Source organism: Sus scrofa, chromosome 8, assembly GCF_000003025.6.
Source record: "Sus scrofa isolate TJ Tabasco breed Duroc chromosome 8, Sscrofa11.1, whole genome shotgun sequence".
In the NCBI taxonomy this organism is placed as follows: Eukaryota; Metazoa; Chordata; class Mammalia; order Artiodactyla; family Suidae; genus Sus; species Sus scrofa.
Window position 1 is genome coordinate 16,777,140 of NC_010450.4, and position 16,549 is coordinate 16,793,688.

The following is a 16,549-nucleotide window of genomic DNA, read 5'->3' on the forward strand; positions in this document are numbered from 1 at the left end:
AACCAAGAACCAAGAAGGTCCGTTGTGGGAATTGATAAAGAGCTAAAAACAACGAAAGGCCTGTCTGTTATGAGTTGATTTCGCCCAGCAACAAAGCTAGGTGCCCTCAGAGAAGTTTCTTGCCCTCATCAGTCCAACATGCCTGTCAGTTATCAAGTTCAGACTATGACAAAGATGCCCACAGTCCTGCCTCCTTGGTCCCATCCAAAGCAGCAAGAAAATAATGAAAGAAATGTATTATCACATGATGTGGGGTCTCTAAAAACAAAACAAACATAAAAAACCTCAAGAGTGTCGACTGGTTAAAAAAAAAGTACTGGAAACTAAAAATGTACAGAAAAGGTGCCCAAATACAAATGACCCTTTTGCAGACAGACATATCAAAATATATTAAACTTCATTTATAATAAGAATGTAAATTAAGTTTTGTTTTGTTTTTTTAACTTATCAGACTGGTAAAGACTAAAAAGAAAAAAAAATTCCCAGAGTTCTTCTGAGGTGCAGCAGGTTAAGGATCCAGTGTTGTCACTGCTATAGCCCACCTTCAATCCCTGGCCTGGGAATTTCCAAATGCCACAGACAAGGCTGGAAAAGAAAAGAAAATAATTTTTGTTTAAATTCCCAGAGCAGGTACATACTTAGGGAAATTAGGCCTCTCACGGTTTCTCTATATTATTACTTTATGTTAACAATGCATCATTACTGGAACTAAATCTCTTTTAAATTTATTTATTTATTTATTTTAATGATTTGACTTTCTTTTTTTTTTTCTTTTTTTTTTCTTTTCCCACTGTACAACAAGGGGATCAAGTTATCCTTACATGTATACATTACAATTACATTTTTTCCCCACCCTTTGTTCTGTTGCAACATGAGTATCTAGACATAGTTCTCAATGTCTTTTAAATTTAAAATAAAGGATTTAGCGTAGACCAAGGCAGGGGTGCCTTGTTGCCTCCTCCATTCAGCCATCAGGCCTCCAAAGCTGATTTGGACAAATGCTTGCTGCCCTCAGATTCTCTCAGTTCATTCCTGTTGGGCCACAATGCATCTCCAAATGCATCCTACTATCCTTAGTCCATGACTTGACATTAAATCCAACTTCAGTACATCACTCCTCACTTTACAAACAGGCATATTTCTTGTCTCTTATGCGTAAGGCCCCACGCTAAAGCTCTCAGCTGTCTGTCCTAAAAGGGGCGCTTGACTCTCCGCCTTTGTGCCACCTGGAACCATCCCTCTCTCCCCATCATGTGAGGCAGCTGCCCTCAGTCTGTTCCTCTGCTCCCCCTTCTACCTCCTCGGGCTGCAGCCGATGACAGCTGATGATGGTTAACTGGTCCTGTCACTGGGCTGCTAGAAAACAAGTTCTCAGCCCACCGACATCAGAATCACCTGCAGAGCTGTGAAAAAATACCAACTTCCAGGCCCCATCCTGGAACAAGTAAATCAGATCATGACTCTGTGGTCCAGGCATCTCAACTTTTAATGCTCCCAGGTGATCCAACTCAAGGTTGAAAGCTGAGCAGCAAGCTGGGCAGCCAGGTTAGAGGAAAGTGGAGGTAACTGCTTCCTGCCCGGTTCCGGAGGGGGTGGGGCAGTGGGACTCGGGGCTGGAGCACCCTCCACACAAACATCTCTGCTGTGTCTACGTCATGACATGAAAATTCTTGGAAAGAACAGCGGGAAACAATGAAAGAATGGAAGTGATCACGTGCCACAGGACACCTGAGACATACGAGGCGGGGAAAGGTTGGGTGCCCAGCAGACAGTGTGAAGGGAAAGCAACGGGGATCACTGACCACAAGGGCTGTCTGTCCCTTTACCAAGGTTGCTCCTATCCCAGTCTTGCGAATCTCCCTTTAAAAAGCCCCCTCCCAGGAGCAGGCGTGTAGCTCAGGGTCACAGCGTGTGCTTAGAGGGCACAAGGCCCGGGTTCAATCCCCGGCACCTCCAGCTTAGAGGTCTTTCCATTGCTCACCCAGAAAGCCCAATGCCTGTAACCATTTCCAAAATCCACCAGCCCCCCTGACCCCCACCACTATCTCCAGCTCGCTTAGCAAAGTGTGGGATCAATCACATCAAAAAGATCTGGGAGAGCTGTGACAGACACCGTATCGCCGGAAGGCAAGAGAGAGGGGGACTTCCAGAAAGGAGTATCAGCACAGGAGGTTGGGATAAAACTGGTCTAATGGCTAAAAGATAAATAAATAATACATCACACAAGTCCACCTAAACTAAGTCTACAACAAGCAGAGAAGGCAGTGAATAACCATTTGTGGAAGGAACCCACAAAAACAAGCAGTTTAAAAAACTAGGATAGGAATTAAGAAGACAGCCACTAGAGAGGCGCAAATATCAAGTCAAGTCTGGGGAGTTCCCTAGTGGCTCAGTGGGCTAAGGATCCAGCATTGTGGCACAGAGTCAATCCTCGGCCCAGGAACTTCCACATGTTATAATTATAGCCAAAAAAAAAAAAAAAGTCAATTTTGGTCTTTGGAAGGACCCTCCCGTATGCAGGAATGCAGATTTAAACCCGGGCTTGTAGCCTGCAGACAAAGAGGGGGAAAAAGACCAGGGTGTTGGGCCAGGTGGAGCCTGGATAATTCTTACACCAATCCCTAAAACCTTCCATTTGCTCCCTTCAGGCCCTGAACAGGAAGGATCCAAGGATAGGAAATGCTCCTGAGGGAAAAGCCCAATATTTACAATGTGCTCAGCCTGTCACTAAGTGTCCAGGATAGACATGTTCCTTCAGTGAGATGCCTGCTACAGCTCTGTCTTGCTCTGGCCAACACACAGAAGACTCCCTCACTACATGTGCACTTTCTGAAAAGTCTAGTTTTTTTTTTTTTTTTTTTTTTAAAAAAAGGCTTGGGAGAGATTAAAACTCCCTTTTGAGACTAAAATTGTCTGCACTTGAACATAAATGCAAGCTAAACCATGCATGAAGCAGTAAAATTACATTAAAATATATTCAGTCAGGCAACAATACTCCCTGAGCACTGCTGCATCCACAGCTTCCTAATCTTCGCAAAAACTAAGTTACTAAAATTTAAAGAATTCTGTATCCTATATTAGCTTTTGTCTGTTTATGAGATAAATGTTGACACAACTACTAACTAGTTAAGTTGTCTGGACCTAAAGTTTCTCCGTAAGAATACAGCCAACACAGAAAATAACCACTTTCAGCATAGCAGCTACACAGGAAGGAAAAAAGTCACTGGCTACTACTAGAAGGAACTCCACCCTGTGTCATTTTATGACTTCCAAGAGTTTCTTTTATTTCTGTTTTTTGCCTGGTTTTGTTTTTGTTTTGGTCTTTTTAGGGCCACAGGCACAGCGTATGGAGGTTCTCAGGCTAGGGGTTGAATCAGAGCCATAGCCCCTGGCCTACTCAACAGCCACAGCAACACCAGAACCAAGCCAAGTCTGCAACCCACACAGCAGCTTGTGGGAATGCCAGATCCTTAACCCACCAAGTGAGGCCAGGGATAGAACCTGCATCCTCACAGATACTAGTCGGGTTCATTACCACTGAGCCACAAGGAAACTCCCTTGCTTTTTTTTTTTTTACCGTCTTTACAGGCTCCTGGGAAAAGAAGTTGTAGTTGGACTGGGGGACAAGGAACTCTGAATGTTCCTGTGTTTGATTGTTTCTGGTGTTTTATTTCTGGTTTATTGCCAAACCCACCAACTTCTTTCAAATACTCCTGATGCGAGAGGACTCCAAGCAGGCAAGAAGCAACAGGATTCAGGGGCTGGGTCATGCAAAACTTTCTCAGCATATGCGAGAGACTTAAGACTCGCATTCATGGACCAAAATGCTTATGTCTGCCCCAAATTCTGCAATATTTCTGAGAGACTTGCCAAGACACTGCTTCGATGTGTGCTTACCATACACAAAAGATGATGCTGGTTAAATGTAACTGTCCATAGATTGTCTATACCCGTTCTTAAATTAGGGATCCCACAGCTACAAAATGCTGACCTAGATAAATGTTCTCATTTGCCATAAAAGGGCAAAAATATGAATTCACATCTCTCCACTTGTCCTCATCTCCCACCACACAGTCCTATCTTTGTCAGCACTACTCTTATCAATAAAGAAAGATTAGATTCCCAACCACTGAGGTCTCGGCACCCTTTCCTTGAGGGGATTATGAAAGTATCAGCTATCCTACAAAGTGACACAAGAGCACAGATAAGAAGCACTACCTGAGTTCAGGGAAGAGAAGGGTCAGGGCCCTGGAAGCGGGAGAGAAGAGTTCACAGCAGTTAAGCTGGACTGAGAAGAACCCAGAATGTACCAGAAAAGGGTTCCAGGTGAGAGCAGCAGGCTGATGGAAAAATCTTGTCTTATTTCTTTTTCTTTTTTTTTTTTTTTTTTTTTGGTTTTTAGGGCCGCACCCACAGCATATGGAAGTTTGCAGGCTAGGGGTCTAATTGAAGCTAGAGCTGCCGGCCTACACTACAACCACAGCTACACCAGATCCGAGCCATGTCTGAGACATAACCACAGCTCACGGCAATGCTGGATCCTTGACCCACTGAGTAAGGCCAGGGATGGAACCCTCATCCTCAAGAATACTAGTTGGGTTTGTTTCTGCTGAGTCCGATGGGGACTCCCAATCTCATCTTATTTCATCCCTGATGCCCAGCACCCAGCACTGTGCCTATAAGGTTAACAGTGCCTCAGTCAATGTGCATGGGGGGCAGGGTGCTGAGTACTGGGGAAGATGGCTACAGAGGTATAGAAGCCCTTGCATTCAAAGATAAAAAAACTTACCCTCCACCCACAAGATTTCAGGCCGTGGCAGCTCTCAGGTCTGTTCATTAAAATCACCCTGCTCCTTCTCTCCCCACCTGGCAGAGTAGCAGCCTGGCTGATCCCAACCGTCCTCATCTCTAAGCTTAATGCAGCTAGAGCGATACAAGCACGCAGCCCACCTCCCCTTGAATTTGATCGCAAGGCAAAAACAGACACAAGTCCACTCAGGTAACATTTCTACAATCCCATGACAGTCACTCCTCCCCTTTCCAAAAGGGCCACTTCACTCCTCTGTCACCTTCCTCTGCACACTATCTACATACCCCTCACCCTGCCTCTAGGTCTTTGAGAAAATAAAACACCTTCTTCATCCCACCTGCCCACCTTTTTGCCCATGCTCCTATCGCCATGTGGTGATGGACTGTTCTTGCACCACCAAGAGCCAACCTCCCAACCTGGGCTCCAGCTCCCATCTCATCCCATCCCACCTTCCTCATCATCCCTCCTATCCCATCCCACCTTTCTCACCATTCCTCCCACCCCATCCCATCTCACCTTCCCCATCATCCCTTTCCCTCTCTCCTCAATTATTCCCAACCACATTCTGATGTGGGCTAACATTCTCTTTTCTTCACATCAAATGTCTTATCCAAGTGTTGTTACCACCATCCTCACCCCATTCTCTCTTTAACCCGCCCCAATCTGCCTTTTTCAGCTTCTGGTCCATGGAGGGCACCAAAGAGCCGGGCTGTCAAATCTAGCTTGGTTTAACTATTCCTGATCTCTCAGCATCTCTCAACTGGGGCACCCATTCCCATCTTCAAACCTGAACTTCTCTTGGCTTCTACAACCCAGGTGCTCCTTCCTGCTAGGCTCCTCCACTCCTCCAGGGAGCTTCAGCCTGGGTCCCCGCCTCCTCCCACCTGTATATTCTCCCCACTGGACTTGACTGGAACTGCGCTTTAAGTACCATGGACAGACCAAAGGTTCCAAAACCTCATTTCAGCAGGGCCAGTCCATCATCAACCCTTCTGGATGGCCCTCTCCCTGACTTAACCCAAGCTTTCCCTCCCCCAGGCCACACTCAAGTCCCAACTTCTCCAGGAAAATTTAAAAATTTTCCAATGCCTCCACAGCTCCATTGCTCTCTCCTCTTTTTCAGGCTTCCTAAAGCATTTAGACAATCAGCAGTACAAGATTTATTACTTAATTACAGACATTCTGTAATTGTTCCCTAGACGTCTGCTTTGCTCTGGTGCAAATCCTCTCTCCAGCTAGGTTTAAGTTTCTAAACAATACAAGCACTTGTTTTTGTGTACCTGAAACTGAGCTGTATACATTGGTATTGTCCAATTATCAGTTCTCGTGTGACAAGCAAATATAACATTTTATAAAATAAAAACCAAAACATGCATTATTTTAGTCAGCTAAACAGTCTGAGAAAAATCTGGACTTTGTCCCCAAGTTACTTAAGGAGTCATGATCTTTTTTTTTTTTTTTTTTTTTAAGGAACCCTTTATCTACTACATTTCCCAATGTAGTAACATTGGGAAAACAATAACATTGGGAAAAGCACAGCTATATCTGTATAACTTTCTGCCACTGACATCCTCAGAATTTTTAAAACCTAATACTGAGCATTTCATGTAAAACATAAGACCAGAGTAAATATTTGCAACAAAAATATCACATGCAGTTAAATTTGTATTTAATTTGTGTCTAAAAAATAACAAATTGAATTTAGTCCTTTAATACAAGAGGCTACAGGAGCTATAAGGAACAAGAGCGAGCAAGTCAGGGAGCTCTGCCAGATCTCTCTAGAAACGTAGCTATAGAAGGAAGCGTTGTTCACGGAGACAGTTGAAGGATTTGAGCTTTAGTCCTCTTTATCCACTAGGTAGAAAAAGCTTATTTTTCATTATTAAAGAAAAAAGAAAACTTCACTCTTGAATAATTGGAGGAAAAAAAGAAAAAAAAAAACTTCAATTCTTATCAATTTTCCATGCAGCGGCCACATCACAGCTCAGCTGAAAACACTTAGACACATCTAAAGAATTAAAACCTGAACTAGAGAGCCTTGAAGTGTCCTCGCAGTCCCCTAACCTCCCCCCCGCCCCCCGGCACTCCAGGCACTGGATAGTTGCCCTTGACATTCCAGCAACATCAACTGCATCACAAGCATCTCCACACCCAGGGACCTGCTGTTGGCTCCCACCTTCTACCCTCATTTCCTCACCATCTCCTTCACAATCATCTTTCTCATCCTTCTCAAATTGGCTCTGGATCTTCAGATTCTCAATCCCACCAACTATGACCCCAAAGGGCCTTGGTTGCCCTCTTCTGGGCTCCTTTTGCTACTTGTTTACCCTGATACTGGAGCATTTACTAGACTGTCATGGGCCTAATCCGTAAATCTTTCTCCCCAAATACCTGCAGTTCCTGAAGAAAAAACTATGTTTTTATCTATATGCTATAGTGAACTGAAAAGTGAGTGTCTCCCAACAACCATGTCCAAATGCTAACTCCTCTACCCCTGAAAGTAACCTTATTTATAAACAGGATCCTTGCAGATGCAACTAAGTTACAAATCTTTAGAGGAAATCATCCTGGACTTCTGGTAGACCCCACATTCAGGTCTCAAGAGAAACAAGAGGATTTTGAGAGACACACACACACTGTGTGCCAAGTGGAAGACAGAAGCGGGAGACTGGAACTGGGCTGCCACAAGCCAAGGAATGTCAGAAGCTGAAAGAAGCAAAGATTGCCCCCCTCCCCTCCCCTCTTGGAAGGAGCAGCACCCTGCTGAAAGCCTTGGTTTCAAGCTTCTGGCCTCCAGAACTGTGAAAGAAGAAATGTGTTGTTTTAAGCCATCAAATGAATGGTCCTGGTAAACTCACACCTAGTCCACATCTCACATGCTGCCTAGGACTTTGGAACCATTCGACCAAACACTATGTTGAACTAAAGAGGAAGATGAAGACAGGGGCTAAAGATGACAAAGCGTGTGAACTGCAGGGCAGGAATCTTGGACAGGGACACTCGCCACGCATTCACCATGGGAACCTGGGCAAGCCGCTTAACCACAATAACCTTCTGATTTACTCCCTGGTCAAATAAGGAAACTGGCCCAGAAAACCCTCCCCCAGGTCTGACATACCTACCAACTTCGTCCACAATTGCGGCTCTATCTGATCTTTAAATTATAACTTTTCCCATTCACTAAATAAATGTTATGCTACTTTCACCTAAAGAGCTTTCAGGTATCCAAAAAAAAAAAAAAAAAAAAACCTAGATTAAAATTACATTTCAAAGACACTTACATACTTTAATCGGCTCATACATAAAAACTCAGGGAAACAGTTTGACTAAAAAGCTGAAAAGTGATTTTCAACGATATCAGCCCTTTTTTCCGCAAAATCAACAATTTACAAGTAGTGGGTTTAATCCAGCTAGAACTGTTGACAATTCAGGAAAACTCGACCTAAACTTGAATCAGTCTAAGCACCGCTGATGTGGAACCCAAATGCATGATGACTAATTTTTTCAGAGTAACACGGGATGGTGCCAACACAAAGGTTCTCACCACTTGACTCCAGACTGTAATTAAGGTCCCATACCCCAAATTTCCACTTCAAACAATGTGGCTAACAAATAAACACAGCTGCTGCCACTACCAAATGGTCAAGTGCTGGTGAAGGAGTCAAACAAAACAAAAACTCTTTTACCATTTCCAGGCCTCCATAAACAGAAACACACTATTTTCCTGTGTTAAACCTTTCCTAATCCAAACAAATGGAAATGAAGAACAAAGGTGTTAGTGAAACGTATACTTGTCTTACCCATAAATCCTGCTTAATTTGGGTTAAGTTAAAAACCATACATTCAGTTTTTTCACAGGTCATGCTGCTCCCCTTGCCTTCGTGTTTCCATAGTGGCAGCCGTGACTCTTTTTTTAGGAAACCAACCAAACAACATAGACGAACACGGCGCAGAGGGGCTCATATTTCAATTCGACAAAAATACCCATGAGAAACACGTTTAAGCCTTCCCAAACCAATCCATCGTTTAGAAAATAAAATCAAGAGTCACTGGGGCCAAGGGTTCCGCTAGAACTGGCCAGGACCACGCTTGCAAAACTGGACCGGGAATTGAAGCACAAACTGAGACCAAGTTTTTCCTTCCAGGTGGAAACAATCCGTACATCAAGTCCCTAGAGTTGGAAAGCTCGGCAAACCCAAATTCAGTTTGCAATTCTGAAGTTCTCGGCGTTTAAAACTGAGCGTTCACGCCCAAGAAAACGGCGCTGGAAGGTGCACAATTTCATCCCCAATATACTTCTGCTGTTCCTTGAAGACAACTCTATTTTACAAGGCGCTCTTTATCTGTAATGAAACTAAGACAGCAAAAGCGAGGGAAATAGTCTGGAGGTTTGAGGATCACATACAGGGGCGTTTCGAAGTCCTCACGTGGCTTTAGTATCAAACTAGCCTCTAAGTAACTTAACGTGCAAGAAGCTTAAGGACCGGCGCCTCTAACCCAGCACTGTGTTTTCAGGCAGCCCAGGCACAGGATGAATGAGCTTTAACTCAGCCAACTGCATGTTTACTTGCATCCTCACGTGGCACCGCGCAGCTCTGAAGAAGCTCTGCGCCCGGACCGCGCGGGGCGCGCCTGGGAACCCGAAAACTTTTACTTTGTAAACTAGCGGGGCCGGGAGGCGGCTCCTGGACACACTCGTCTCGGGCTGCAGAAAAGCGCCCGGGCCGAGCCCCCCGGGGCTTCCCCAGCACCACCCCGCCTGCAGCGTCTCACACAAAGGCGCGGGGTGCCGGCGGGACCCTTTTCCTAGCCGCGCGGAAAGAGAAGCGGCGGGACTGGCCAGCGCCGAGAGGGAGGGGACCGGGCGCCAGGGCAGAGCGGCGCCCGGCGGGCTACTCACAGGGTGACCGTGCGGTTGGGCAGCGTGTCCGGGGGCAGGACCTGCGCGAGCTCCAAGCTGCTGCACACCACCTTGCCCTCCGCGGCGCCCGCCGCCCTGCCGGCCCCTCGAGGCCGCCCGTCGTGCTTGCAGCCCGGGGGCAGCGCAGCGGCCCCGCCGCCGCCGCCTCCCAGCATCGCGAGCAGCCCCAGCAGCAGCAGCAGCAGAGGCGGCGGCGCGCGGCCCCGCGGGCGCCCGGGCGGCTCCATGCTGCGGACCAGGGCCTGCGGGCTGACCGGCGGAGCGCTGGCCTAGCGGGCCGCCCCGGCGCCCCAGCGGACGGGAGCGCGGCGCGGGCCCGGCGGCGCCCGGAGCCTCATGGCGGGTGGAGGACGCGCCCTCCTCGGCGCCGACATGCTCCTTTGTCCGCTGCGGCCGCGCTCGGCCTCGGGGAGCCTTGGGGTCACGGCCGCGCGGGTCCCAGCGCCGGTCTACGGCCGCGCGGGAGCGCCGCCTCCTCCTCCTCCTCCTCCCGCTCCGCCGCCGCCACCTCCCCGGGCCACTGCCCGCGGCGGCTCCTCCCCGCCCGCCGCCGCCTCCTCCCCCGCCCCTGCCCCTCCTCCTCCTCGCCTCCTCCTCCTCCTCTACCACCTCCTCCACCTCGTCGTCTCCTTTCCCCTCGCCTCGCGAAGGAGGTGCGGGCTCCTGGGCTTGCGCCTCCCGCCCGCCTGCCCGCCTCGGGGCCCGACCTCCGACCCCGTGCGCGCCCGGCCTCGGGGCCGGAGTTGAGGGTGCCGCACGAGTACGGTAACTTGTAGAGACGGCCAAAGAAAGTTCTAGTCCAAACTCCAGCCACGGTGGCCGCTCTTTCAGCTTCTGAACGCCGCTGCCGCTCTCCAGACAAAGCCGCCTTGTGCGCTCCTGGCGGCCGCCCGTTCCGCCCAGCCAGCCGGGTTCCTTGCTCGGAGTGAGGGAGGAAAGCAGGGCTGAATTTCTCTGGAGAAAGGAAAGGAGAGAAAGAGGGCCCTAAACCAGCTACCTTCAAAGGACGCGCTTTCCGACCTCTCTCCCCTGCAGGGACTTCGAGCCTCCTCTTGGCACAACGTAGTCCCATTTGTTGTCCCAGTAAACTAGGAACTGGTTTCTCTCCAGGAAAATGGACCCTCCAAAGCTGTTTCTGGCCTGCAGCAACTCCACTTAAAATCCCTGCAAAGGATGCGTCGCGGGCTTCGCTGGACCATCAACCTTGGGAAAAAGAAATTTTCCTCGGGCATCCAAAGATAACCTCAGATGTAAGCAGTTAGAGCATTTGTGAGAAAAACAGCCAAGAAACCCCAGCTGAATCGGTTATTCTCTGTAAACCTACCAGCCCCGCCCTAACCTTTGCAAGACCAGGGCTCACATACCCTATGTTTAAGTATTTACAAGGAATACATCAAGCTTGCAAATAAACTATTTTAGGCTCCCACCTTGAGAAATATACCTTAATAACAACCTGGGGAGTTCCCGTTGTGGCGCAGTGGTTAATGAATCGGACTAGGAACCATGAGGTTGTGGGTTCGATCCCTGGCCTTGCTCAGTGGGTTAAGGACGCGGTGTTGCCGTGAGCTGTGGTGTAGGATGAGCTGTGGTGTAGGTTGCAGACGCGGCTCGGATCCTGCGTTGCTGTGGCTTTGGTGTAGGCCGGTGGCTATGGCTCCAATTCGACCCCTAGCCTGGGAACCTCCATATGCGGCAGGAGCTGCCCTAGAAAAGGCAGAAAGACTAAATAAATAAATAAATAAATAACCTGGAAGGCCAGGTATGGGTACAGAGCTCTCAGATACCTTGGCCTTCCACCCCACACATGGCAGGAAGGAAAGAGCCAGATCCCAGCTCTAGTTCTACACATTTCCACATTTCCAACACAGAAGGCTTTCTGCACATGTGTGGGCACCCTAGCCCGCTCAACCTAGCTCTGTGCACACATTCAAACAGCCACCCCTCGGCAGTCCTTCAGGCCTTGGAGTGTACAAACCGGTTGTGTGGTCCTCCTTTGGGAAGACAATTCTGGGAAGATGCCTGCTCAGGCCCTGGAAGTGGTATTGGGAATTTGTGATCAGTGAATTCCAGGGTCCCGGGCTATTTAGGCAAGGTTTAGAAGTAGAAAGGGGACATGGGCTTTGGGGAAACAGATCCCTTGGCCCTGGAGTTTTTTCACCCCTTAGGGATAAATGCTAGAATAAGGCTGTCTAAAGTGCGGAGCCAAACATTGGGTTAAGGGTCTGGCATTCTCACTGCAGCGGCGTCCTCACTGCTGTGGCCCAGGTTCAATCCCTGGCCTGGGAACTGCCACATGCCACCAGTGTGGCGGCCAAAAATAAAATAAATAAATATATAAATAAAATGCAGAGCAGGGGCAGGGTTTTTCTGCCTGCCTGCGTCTAAGGTCATTACTGCCTAAGGCTCCTAGAGAGTCTTAGAGACCCATCCCTAACAATCTCTTTGTTTGACTAGAACTTTCTCCAAAGTAAATAAATGGTCTCTGTTGACACACACTATTGCATTAAATTGAAAAGCTCTTCGTTTGATTAACGTTTTTTGAAATTCAACTATGCCAGCCCGGTAGGGCTGTTGCTAATAGTGCATTCTGTGATAGAACTCTTCTATCCACTCTCTTCTAGGGTGATCACGGGTCTCTAACACTGGAAGTGTCACTAGTATGTCAGAAGATGATTTTTCCCCTTATTTAATTTTAATTAGTTCAAATTTAAATAGTGCACACCTAGTGACTACGCTGTGCAGTTCTTGACACCGATGGATAGAAAAAGTGGGAGATCATTATTACAATTAAGTACCTTTAAATCTGTAAATAAGGGAGTTCCCACTGTGGCTCAGTGGGTTAAGAACCCGACATAGTGTCTATGAGGATGCAGGTTGGATCCCTGGGTTTGCTCAGTGGATTCATTGCTGCAAGCCACAGTGTAGGTTGTGAAATGGCCTGGATGCTGTGTTGCCATGGCTGTGGTATAGACCTGCAGTTGCCTCTCCCCCCCATTCAACCCCTAGCCTGGAACTTCCATATGCTGCAGGTACAGCTGTAAAAAGAATAAATAAATAAATGAATAAGTAAATAAGCTTAAGTGGTGAAATTAAATAGGTTCTTTTGAATTTACTTAAAAAATTCATATCCCTTAACCAAATCATCATCATCATGTTTTTAAAGATGAAAACTTTTGCTACAGCAAAGTGGAAGTTTATTAGCCACATCACTATGGTCGTAGCTACACATTGTCACGTGAACTCAGAATCTGTGAATATCTTCACATACTGTTTTTCATCCTATAGTTGAAATATAGTACATGTCCATTTTGAAGCTTGTTTACAAGTACTAACATCAGTTTGGTACACATCCTCTTTTTTACTTTGCTGTAATTGAGAAAGTTAAATGAAATTCTGAATTATCAAACAAAGCTACATCTCAGGTAGGACCTTGAGTCCAAGGAGAAATATGGAGAAAAGGTTTTATTATACAGATAATTTCAGCCATCCCCACACAGAAATCATTCATTCTGTCTTTGAAAATAAGAATCATTACAGATCACAAAATTATAATACGTAGGTATATTAAAGCTGGAAAAGGCTTTAACCCTGTAGTCCTTGAAATGCACACAACCCTGAGTTATCATTCTGTACCAGCATGGTTCATAGGGACATGGCAAGTGGTCTTTTCCCCACTTACAAAGATCTCTGACGATGATACTGTCTGCAACTTACCATCATTTACACTCAGTCATACCAAAATCTTTGCTTTAATTAAGCTACCCCGGCTCCAACAGACTCTTGTCAGACAGGTCTATCTACTGCTAATCCCCCCTCAGGCATCAAGAACATTATACCATTTGAAGTTATAGGACTTAATAGGTCCTTTCAGAATTCTCACTGTATTTGTGAATATCCAATAGGAACTGTTGGAGAAATCACTCATTAATCATATTTCTGTACACGTAGTTCTATAAAGCTGCATCATATCAACTGTTGCTTTAAGGATGGTAGATGGACCACAGTCCGAGGCTTCTACACTGCCAATCCTGTCTTGCTATGTTATGTAAGGCTTGCAGGAGCTACCAGAGAAACAAAGATGCTTTGTTTATTCTCCTAATATAGACTATATTAAATACGTATATGTGTAAAATATACCTATATATTTATATATGTAATAATTATGTAGGTGTATATACATATATACCAGCCTATTAACAATTTTTTACATGCCTGTCTTCCTCCTCCATCAGACTATGAGTTCCTAGAGAATTTTCCCCACCCCTTTTTAAATTACTCCTTCTCACCTTTAATCACTCCTATTTCATTACTCTAGAATCTAGACCAAATCTAGATAATACAGCTTGTTTGAAACTGAAGGCGGCTACCTTTTCTTATTTATTCTGTTTATAGTTTTATATTGTTCACTTCCCCCACTACAATACCAATTGTATGTATTTACTTTTATGGCAGACCCTGTTAATTGCTGCCAAAGAGCCATTCCCCAACTTTTTCTCCAGTAGGGGCTCTAAGAGCTGCACAATCATTTTCCGAGCCTTCCTGGCAACTTTCGGTGGCCATAATCTAGCTCTAGCCAAAAAGAATCAAAGGCTGTGCTATTCAACACTGTAGACATTAGACATATGTGAGTATTTCATTTTTAAATTCAAATTAATTAAAATGAAATAAAACTGAAAATTCTGTTCCTTAGTCACACTAGCCATAATTCAAATACTGGCTGGCTTTATGTAGCTGGTGGATACCATTTCTGGCAGCACAAACTATGAAATAGTTCCAACATCACAGAAAGTTCTATCTTCAGCATCAACCTAAGAGGAAATCCACTGAGAAGCTTCAGGATAGAAATTTTTTGTGTGATAAAAAGTGACTTACAAGCCCACCACCCTCATCCTTCTGGCTTTGGAAATGGTAGTGTAAGGACATGATACATAGAGCTGGAGCAGGTATCTTGAGACCACAAGACAAAAAGCATAAAAGAAAATTTCAAAATAATAGGAGGATGTGAAGAGAGAAAAAAAATGAGATTCCTGAGGTCATGATTCAGCTGCCAATCAAGACTCTGGATTTATTTTTATTGACCATGACTATTCTCTGGTTGAAGCCACTGTTGTTATAGTCTTCTAGTGCCTACAGCAGTGCCTGGCACATAAAAGCAAGTCCCAAGTATTTGTTGATTCTCGTAGCTTACTCATATTTATGTTCCAAACATCTAACACAATTCTTCACATGTAGTAGCTGATGAGTATTGAGAAGACTGACTAATGTTCAGCCCTCTAGAATCAAATGAAAATGTGTAATGTCATGATTAAATTGACAGCAGGAAGAACAGCAATCTTTAGCACTTGGAATGTCTCAGCGACACCTCTATAAACCCTGCTAATAAACAGACATTCTCTGTTTATTTTACATCATTTAATGTTAATCTAGTAATTGTGACAGCTGTAGTTTGTATTTTTAGTCATTACATGGCATGTGCTGGAATGTGTCCTTGGTCATTACCCAGGACCCAGATAGAAACAGCAATGGCAGCTCAAATAACCCCCTAGCCTCTTTAGACAGCATTGGCTCCTGCTCTGGCTTACTAGTTACTAGAAATAGCGACCTTCTGCAAGTCAGTAAACCTCATCTTTCGAAATGAGAGTTTGAACTGGAACCAGCTTTAAAGTGCTATGATTTTATCATGCTGAACCATGAATTCTTCTTTTGTTTGTCTGCTGAAGCCAGACATTATTGGAATGTACCCCTGCGACAGTTAGATGCTCTTTTTAGATGACCAGTATCTCTCTGAAATGGTATATTCTCTACCCAGTGCAATGTAATTACCATCAGTTGTAAATATAATGAAGAAATATGAGGTAAAAATTGGCCAGCGGCATCATGTGGGGAATTATCTTGATGTAATGCAGTCTCCAAGTGCACGACCAGGCAGGTGGGCACAGAGGTGGTGGAACAGGAAGGCTCACAGTGGGAAGTAAGATGCTCAAATCACAGTTGATTGTATCCATCTAAAATACACAGGGAAGAGTAAGAAGCAGGGGAAGAGTTGGGGTAGGTTAAACTACAAGGGTTAGGATGCAAACAGTGAAAGATCCAGCACTTGAACCTACATAATGTTCATATGAGCTGAGTTTGTCCACCTGTCTGTCTCTCTATCTTTCAACCCCAACACCTGGAACTTACTCACTGATGTAGTTGCAAGGACCACAGTTGAAGTTTCAATGCACTGACTCAACACATTTAAGGTGTCTGGGGCCAGGATCTCACTTGCTTTGTCAGAGAGATCCAGGGACAATTGTGCTTAACCACAATTATAACTTTGCCCAACAAGCAGCTGTGGATTTTATTTGTGCTTCTTGGACAGCAGGCACATTTGATGTCACCAATGAATAGCTATTTTTCTACCCAATATGTATGGAGTGCCTCATATTCCTTATGCATATTTAGTGAATCATAAATTTGTATCCTTCCACCTTTTTCTAAATAAGTGATTTTGGTCCCATCATTTTTCTCTGTTCACCACCTCTTCCACTTTTTCTATGTCTACCACATCTCACAAGCCTTGCTCTCCACTTAGTGTCATCAATTCTCCTTCCTTTTTTTTCCAATTATTTTATTTTATTTTGTCTTTTTGCCTTTTTCTAGGGCTGAACCCACAGCATATGGAGGTTCACAGGCTAGGGATCTAACCAGAGCTGTAGCCACCGGCCTACGCCACAGCCACAGCAATGTGGGGTCCAAGATGCGTCTGCGACCTGCGCCACAGCTCATGGCAATGCTGGATCCTTAACCCACTGAGCAGGCCAGGGATCGAACCCACA

At 45.7% G+C, this 16,549-nt stretch overlaps 1 protein-coding gene across 6 annotated transcripts in view; it reads right to left on the reverse strand.

Moving 5' to 3' along the window:
- ADGRA3 (adhesion G protein-coupled receptor A3) overlaps nucleotides 1-10,819 on the reverse strand; it is a 121,550-nt gene extending 110,731 nt beyond the window's left edge. For 2 of the 6 annotated variants that reach the window (XM_021101065.1, XM_021101060.1), the window contains exon 1: nucleotides 9,711-10,112. In XM_021101065.1, coding sequence (XP_020956724.1) covers nucleotides 9,711-9,958 — 248 coding nt within the window. In that variant the 5' untranslated portion in view covers nucleotides 9,959-10,112. Of the gene's footprint in view, nucleotides 1-9,710; nucleotides 10,113-10,340; nucleotides 10,522-10,751 lie in introns of those variants that run through there. The other 4 variants (XM_021101062.1, XM_021101063.1, XM_021101068.1 and 1 more) reach the window with 3 other exon arrangements.